Source organism: Mus caroli, chromosome 19 (assembly GCF_900094665.2).
Source record: "Mus caroli chromosome 19, CAROLI_EIJ_v1.1, whole genome shotgun sequence".
Taxonomy (NCBI): domain Eukaryota; kingdom Metazoa; phylum Chordata; class Mammalia; order Rodentia; family Muridae; genus Mus; species Mus caroli.
Genome location: NC_034588.1, coordinates 31,162,045 through 31,170,657, shown reverse-complemented (window position 1 = coordinate 31,170,657; position 8,613 = coordinate 31,162,045). Strand labels below are relative to the sequence as shown.

The 8,613-nt window shown below is 42.6% G+C and overlaps 1 protein-coding gene across 1 annotated transcript; it reads right to left on the bottom strand.

Moving 5' to 3' along the window:
• Positions 1 to 5,342, bottom strand: LOC110285736 (interferon-induced protein with tetratricopeptide repeats 3). Its single transcript, XM_021152116.2, has 2 exons — positions 5,130 to 5,342; positions 1 to 1,667 (listed from the first exon to the last, which is right to left on the bottom strand). Exons 1-2 carry the CDS (start codon positions 5,132 to 5,134, stop codon positions 461 to 463), a joined length of 1,212 nt encoding a protein of 403 aa, XP_021007775.2. The 5' UTR covers positions 5,135 to 5,342; the 3' UTR covers positions 1 to 460.
• Positions 5,343 to 8,613: the final 3,271 nt, after the last annotated feature.

Genomic DNA, 8,613 nt, shown 5'->3' with positions numbered 1-8,613 from the left:
TTTTGTTGGCAGTTGCCGTTTATTGCAGAGAAAAAATGTGGTCAAAAGGTGCTCTGTGAGCTTTAAGCCCCATTCCCTACATGATTAGTAATAAGGTGTGCTGACTGGAAAATTGTATGGCAAGGATGAGCAGAGGAGTCAGGAAAGAGAAAGCAGTTCCTTAAAGAAACAATCAAGAGTGCTTGTCAGCAATCCTTGGCAGGAAGGCTCCTGATTTTCCAGCCCATTCTCCCCATGAGCAGCACTCCACAGCACATCTGTCTCACAGTAGAACTGAGAGACTGTCTGTCTGCACTCTGACACACTCCTCTTGTCCTCAGGTTTAGATGGTGCCAGAAAAAGCATGCCTGTGCCCCAAAGTGTGTTACCTCCCAAACCCCTAACCCATTCAGGTACTCCTTTATTCCTGCAACTGCCAAGATTCCATCAAAATTTCCTACTGGAGGTTAAGATCTGCTGCCTATGTTTGCTGATTAACCTCTTCCTTCTCAATTGACCTTTCATGTCTGGGAAACTGCAACAAACACTCCAGGGCTGCGAGGTCTTCAGACTTCCTGTGGTACTCCTGGAGGTTGCAATAGCGCTCATAGAGGTTTTCTTCCTCAACATTGGGGCTCTCCTTGCTGATGACCATCTGATAGCATCTCTCTACTTCCGGGAAATCGAGGAGATCTGAGTAGGAGTTCAAAGGACTTCGCCTCCTCTGAAGAGTCTTCTGCATGTACTCCATCGTTAATTGTCTCAGTTCTGCCATCCTCTGTCTTCTCTCACTGCTGACAACATCTCCTATATTCTGTAGCTGCTCCAGTATTTCCCTGTAACGGCACATGACCAAAGAGTAGAGGGGACTGTTGTTCACTGTGGATCTCAGTGCTTTTCCAAGTAATTCAATAGCTCTGTCTAGGTTACCCTTTTTCTTGTAAAACTGAGCTGCCTTTTGGAGGACATCCGTTTGATTAGGAGCTTTTTCCAAAGCATCTTTAATCATTCGCTCCCCTTCAGCTTCTTCTCCCATCCTCAGCAGTTTCAGGGCCAGGAGAACTTTCACGTACTGGTTCTGAGGATTCAGCTCTATGGCCTGCTTCAGAGCATCCACGGAGAACTGCTTCTCAGGTTTTTCTCCTAGGCGGAACATGGCGATGGCCATCCCAGAGGAGCACTCTGNGTCCTTGGGCTTCTCTTCTAGAGNCTTTTCAAAGCACATTTTCGCTCGTTCATTTCTTCCACACTTTAGGCGTGTCCATCCTTCCTCACAGTCAAGTTCTGGGCATTCCATGCTGTAAGGATTCGCAAACTTTTGGCAAACTTGTCTCACCTTGTCAACATAAGCCTGAGCTTCTGAGAGACAGCCCATGTGATAGTAGATCCAAGCGTAGTTTCCCCAGGTGACCAGAAGTCGAATTTCTGCTTGATCATTGTGCTCTGACTTCCGTAAAACTTCAGCTTGCCCTAAGCACTCCAGGGCTGCCTTGCTTTCGCCATCTAGGTGCTTTATGTAGGCCAATAAGTCATACATTGTTGCCTTCTCCTCAGAGTTTAAATTTTCAACCTGGTTGCACACCCTGTCTTCCAGATGACTCGACATACTTCCTTCCCTGAATAAATTCCAGGTGAAATGGCACTTCAGCTGTGGAAGGATTGTTTCCAGAGATTCCTGGTTGACCTCACTGTGGAGAAAAACAAAACAAACAAACAAAAAACATGGTCACTCCAATGAGTACCCACAAATCTTGTGTAACTTGTGATGTTTACTTGTGCATGGTAACTGGATGGAGACTCAGGACATTGAAAAATTAACCACCTTCTTTTGGGTTTCAGACTCAGATGACAATGTGAGCCACGGGCTCTAGGAGATGTTTATTTTCTGCCTCTCCTTTCTAATTGCCAATTTCTCAGATTTGAAACTCCAATTAAACATTCCACTTTTAAGTCTGCACACTTTTCTCTCTTCCACCTGCTATACATTTGTGGTAGTTCCCGTGGACAGATTCACACAGCCAGTGCAGGAGGTTTTTCCTACACTGAAGGAATGGGAGCCTTGCTGGTGACTACTTCATCCACAAGGAAGTATTACTCCCATTTCAGCATGTATATCAACAAATCTGTGGTCCCTTTAAACCAGTTCTATACCCATGTCCCTTCTTTGCCTTACCTTAGATTCATTGATTCAATAATCTTCAATTCCCTGCAATTTTGCACTTTAATCATCTACAAAAGCTGCTCATGACTCAGGACAGAAACACAGTACAATTTCAGAGGCTGTCATTCTTTATCCCTGTTCTAATTTACAGGGTGGCAGGTGCACCTCAGGAAGAAGAGGGCCCTGATAGTGTGCTTCCCACCTCTGATAAAACAGACTTCAATACTGAGCATGGTCATGGGCATTCCCAATCCCAGAACACAGGGAGAAAGGGGGGGGGGGCAGAAGTCAGCTGATCTGTGTGTGTTTGAGGCCAGCCAAGGTGACATGAGGAGACTCTGACTCAGAAAAGGGAAAAGAAAGGAAGGCATTTCCAGTTCTCCCAGACATAATCACTAGGTGGAGCTTTAGATTACAGAACTATCCTTGAACTCTCTTGAAGAGGAATCAGAAGGACATGAAGATAACCACAAAACAGCAACCCACAAATTCTTATGTAGCTGAGCTAGAACTCGAGGTGTTGTCTTCTAGGTGTCTGCTCTCCTGAGGCAGATTGTTGTGAATGAGGAGTGACCCATGCATCTTCAAGGCCTTGACTGACTTCAGCTCTTCCCTGGTTCTGCCCTTACACAGATTAAGTATAAAGGAGAAAGTTGCTGTGTCTGCTAATTTCCACACTCAATCTGATGGGATGTATAATTACCATAGAAATACACCTTTGAGTGTATCTAGGAAGGTTGTCAAAAACATTTAACTATACAGTGCAAGTCTTCCAAAGTGTGGGTGGCAAACCACCCTGGGCCAGGGTCCACGATTAAATTAAAAAAAATAAATAAAATAAAGCAAGCTGGGCACCGGTATTCACCTGACTCTGCTTCCTCACTAACCACAGTGAGAGCAGCATGTGCTGTTACCACCATGCATTCACTGCATGTTCATCCCCTCCAACTCTGAGCTGACATAAATTAACATTGTCTTCCTTAGGTTGCTTTCATCAGGTCTCTTATCATAGCATCCTAAGCAATGTAACTAACACAGAGAGACAGACATAATACACAATTTGGTTAAGTTGGGTTATGGGAAATTTAGACGTAGGAACATTTACTGCCTAGACTGAAAGACCAAAACAGACAAAGAACCTAGAACAAGAGCTTTTCATGAGATTTTACAGGAGATTCTTATCCAGAAGGGGCCAGGTGCCTTCCCAGGTCCTTTATTGACCCCATTCTTCAATTTCTAACATTACTGGGGAAGAACAGCTCAAGCAACCTCTGGTATCACAGAATGCAGTGGTATAGATTCCTGGCCAGCAAAATCGAGAGGGTCCAGCTAGAACCTGCTTAGATTGGTAGCTCTATATTCAGCCAAACAGAAAACATATCAAAGCCTCTTGTTCAGCCTTGCCATTAAAGTTCTACACATGTCNGTTTTCTGGTCANACACACTCNGAACTAATACTGATCNTCTCAGAGGCCCATTCTATGGGAANGAGTAAGCTAATGTCCTTGCAAGTGCATGATTTTCATCCCTTGTGATTCCAACCTGAACCTTGCTAACCCTTGTTACCCTTGGAGTTGAGGGTAGGGAAGACTGTCTTTTTTCTTAGCGTCCACAGTAGCTAATAACATCAGCCTTCCCTCAGCCATCAACGCTTGTATCCTTCCCTCATATGTATTTGTCAGAAACATTAGCCCTTCGTCTTAGTTCTCTCTGAGTCTCCTCCAATGGCAGGTATAGTTTCAGTTAAAAAAAAATTCACTGTCTGGAGATATGGCTCAACAGTTAAGAGCACTTGCAACCCCATAGTGGCTCACAACCATCTGTAATGGGATCTGATGCTCTCTTCTGGTTTGTCTGAAGACACCCAAAGTGTATGCATATATACAAAACAAATAAATCTTTTTAAAAACATCACAAATGCTATGATTACTCTTTACTTACAATACACTGCACTTATTTTAATGATTTGTGTACACTGGGTCTCAGCAATTGTTTATGCCCTTGTGCCCACCCACAGTCCTTATAAGTTATGTCTGACATCCCTGAGATTCCTGTGTGTATCTTCATATTCTACCCTTACCATCTCTACGTAACCATTGTTCTGCTTCCATAGCTACAAATTAAGCAGAGTTTGTGTTTTGAGGGAAAATGTGTTTTTGCTTGTTCTTCAGCCTTAAATACTAGAAAAAATTAACTTTAAACTTTGAGATTTTGTGGCATATGAGAAATTAAAAAGAAAACCCTATTTAAATAAAACCCCTGCTCATCTGTGAGAACTATTTCTTAAGACCTCAATCATGAAGTGGTCATAGTTTTCACAAACATGAAGTGAGCTTGCAGTACTGTTTCCAACTCTTACACTAGCTGCTGGTGAAGAATTGGGTCCTTTGAAAAAGCACACACACACAGACACACAAACACACAGTCACAAACACAGAGACACATACACACATACCACATACATACACACAGCAACACACATGCAGACACACAAACACACACTGAGACATGAGATACGCATAAACAGAGAGACAGACACATTCAGACACACATACAGATACACACAACAAACACACCCACATAGAAACAAAGACAGACAGACAGAGGGACAAACAGAAGTTAGACAGACAGACAGACAGACAGACAGACACACACACACACGATATTCTATTGTCTTGATCACTTTGAATAAAACAACAAAAAAATCCCAGAAAGAGTGACTCCTCTAGTGCTGGCTTTGAGTCAAACTTTGTGCTTCAGTGGACCGACCTGTGTCTATCAATATTCTCCAAGAGCATCCAGTGAGCAGTTTTAGAAACTGTATTGTCTTCCACATTTACATAGAGTAATAATGAAAAAGGTCCAATTAAAAACAAAGCCATGCTCATGCAAGTGTTTTCAATCTACAAGCAAGCAGACAACTTAAGACTCTCTGTGCAGTGATCAGCTCAGTTTATCATTTAATTGGAGAACCAGAGATTGCACTGACCTCATGATGGTGATCTGTTTCTGTGCTGCTGTGAAAAGCTGTTTGTGGGCTGAGCTGTTCAGATCTCAGTCCACTCTAAGTAGACACTTATATAAGAGGGCAGTCCGGGGATAAATGCATCAACTCATGCTCTGCTGCTTCTGAGGATTCAATGTTTTTGAAAGGGAAGAGGAAAGTAGAAACTGAAACAGACTTAAAATCAACCAGAAGAGGAAAGTGAAACTTTCCACTGAGACCTTCTATGTCCTGAACACAGAATTGGATAAGCTCTGGACTCTGCCTCTGGTGTCAGAGGGTGGGTAGGCATTTCCTCCAGCCTGACAATCCCTCTGGGAGGAAAAGAGTGTTTTCCTCAAAGTCTCTAGTGCACTCTGCTGAGGTTTCTGGGGCCACATGAAAGAAACTATTCTAAAATATTTTGAAAGAAGTGGTAGTGAGTTTCCCTCTCCTGAGTTCCCTTGTGGTACACAGGTTTCAATCCAGCTTTTTATGACTATGACCATGTTTCTAGCTCTGGAGTTTTGCCAGAGGATAGTCAAGCTAATGTTTTCATTTTATGCTACCCTGAATTCAAGTAGCAAAACACCAGGGGGATTTGCTGTGCTGTTTAGCAACTAGAGGTCTGTGGTGACCATTTACTTTACACCCAGTCCCTGAATAGAACTGGTAACATGTGCATAAGTGCTTCCTGGGTGGGAGAGGAGACATGTGATTAAGTGAAAGACTTCTGCTTTGAGTTATAAAGTCATGCAGGAGTAGAAGGAGGTATGGAGGACCAATCCTTAAGTATGGATTGGCTGCTTTACTTCATGATTTCCTTAAAGTGTAGCTTTCACTGCTTGTTTGCTAAGCATGGCATGAACCTAGTCAGCTGTGGAATTCTGGGTCCTTCTTTCACTTAGCAACTTGAGATTGTTAATGGCATAATAGGTAAGCACACACCTGCTAGACCCACTGCATTTGCCTTAAGGCTAAGCTTTGGAATCTTCAGGCAGCAAAGCCATAGAAGGGATACAATTTTCATAGATCTCATTTCCTTCAGTGGTTCAGAGCACAAAACCTGATTTTGGTCTAGTGGGACTTGGAATGCTAACGTACAAGCCCAAGGTGGATGGGCCTGCATCCTTCTGCTTCTTTTTTCTAATGGATAGGAAACAGTGGGCTGGACACTTAGGTATTGTGTCTTGATATAAGAGATGTTGTAAGTAACGGAAGTGATTAAGTCAGGCAAAGGCCACACTGACAAGGTTGTTTCCTCTTTGAAGAATATAGGGTGCTGTGGTTGACTGATTGACTGATACATCAATTGATTTTCTCTCTTTCTGCCTCTCTGTTGCTTTTGCTCTGTTTTGTGTGTATACACATGTATATGTGTGTGCATGCATTCCTCTGTGTGTGTGTATGTGTGTGTGTATAATTTTGCACAGAGGAGAAAAGAGGGCATACTATTCAGTGGAGCAGGATCAGTGATGGGTCAGAGTCTTTGACTAGATATTTGCATCTAAAGCTTCCTCTGGCTTGTTAGACAGACACTTTAAATACAGGCTGGAAGAAGGCAGCTGGGGGAGAGAGAGACCTTCCTTTCATAGGTTTCTTTCTCGTCCCACTCTGCATGTAGGGTGCTGAGAAATCAGCAGTGAAGTAGCATTCTAGACACTGTGCTTGGCTATGTCTAGGGTTTTTAACTTGAGCCTGAAAATGGGAATATCTACATTGCCTTGGATTAAATCTTAAAAGAGATCTTTAGCATCTATACAGGAATCTCACCACAAACCCACAAGAAAAGTCCTGACCCTACCCTGGTTGACCTGTAAGTAAATCTGGTTTACAAATATTAACCAAAGAAGCCAAGATTCGCATAGCAAATCTGCAGCAAAGTTCAGTAAAGACCCTGGGTAACCATCTCTCCAAGTGCCCTTTTGGTGTGGCTCAGTGCAATCCTGGGTATATAAAGAATATGAGAGCAAAACACATTCTTGTCCTTCATTATGTGTGAGTTGGGGAGAAGAGAGAAAGTCCTCAGGAAAAGATGTCTTCAGGTGACTAAACCTCAGGTTCAAGACCAATTCCTACTTATGGGAAATAATCTAGTCAAAGGCCTCTCTCTGTCAAAGATACCTCTGAATGCATGGTTTTACCATAGATTGAAGGGAAGGCAATTAATGTATATGGAAATGCACAGCTGGAGACTGCTCTCATTTCCAACTTATCTGGCTATGCAGATGTCTACAAAACAAGATAGAGAAACTAAGAATGTGACTCAGCTCACAAGGAAGCCTCAGAACCACACCTTTTCAAACTTTTTGCTTCCACTGCTCTTCTGTTGGAGGATTACACAAGCCTTGGTCTCAGAAATGTTGATTAAACTATGAGTTTGGTTTAATGGGCATTCTGTGGGATTGTTGTGACCATGTACCAGGCAATCAAAGAGAACAGCTTAAAAACAATGAGGACAAGTCAAAAGGGATGCATAGATACAGAATTAGATGCAAGCATCCACACTTCCCTTGGTCCTCTAGGCTCTTTTTGGCCATGGTGGTCTGATAACTAAGCACATGTTCTACTGGCCAATTCAAATAAAGTTGTTTGGACACCTAATAAGGTCAGGATTGTAGTCTAAGGAGACAAAGGTAGGAAATCCACAGAACGATATACATGATGTGACCTTTGTTGTTTTGAAACCAACATACCAAATAAAAAATGGAAATACCAATCACCTGCAAGCTCATTCTGCCACGAATTCTCTCTCAAGCATTCTGTTATACATAAACTATGGCCTTCCTGCAATATGTGATCTTAACTAAATAATATAGCGTGTTCTATGAAAATATGGATCCCTGCCTTTGGTCTTCTTGCTTCTACAATGGGTATAAAACCTCAGTAATGACCTGACACAAACACTACATGGGGGCCAGCACGAACATGGCTTCCCAAAACAATCTCATTAGCTTCCTAAAGCAAGCATGTCTTTGTTGCTGGAATTTCAAACCCTAAGCCCATATAAAAACTTGCAATATATTAATTATAATTAAAGTTATATGCCTAGATTTGACAGATGTAACACTATACTAGGTTATTCCCCAACTATAAGACCTTTTTCAAGTTGTGTTTTCTCCTGGCCACGTGGTTCTGGCTCATCATGGCTTATCCTCCTCTTCTTCTGTCCTCTCTCCTTGCTCTCCTGTTCTCCTACCATCTCTCTTTCTATACCATACTCTTGAACCTCCAGTTCCTCCTTTCCCCTCCTCTGCCTAACCACAAGCTCCAGCAATTTTTTCCTAGTTAAAATGGGAAGAAGTTTCATATGACATCACCAGAGTACATGATGGACAGACAGCTCCTGGGGGCTTAGGGAGGGGAACCACTCTTAAGGAAGGAGAATTAACAGCAAAATACAAACAAGCACCAAACCAACCCACCACACTTCTTCCTTATCGAAGAGCAGACAGCACTCTGTAGGTTTCATTTTCTCTAAGTTGGAACC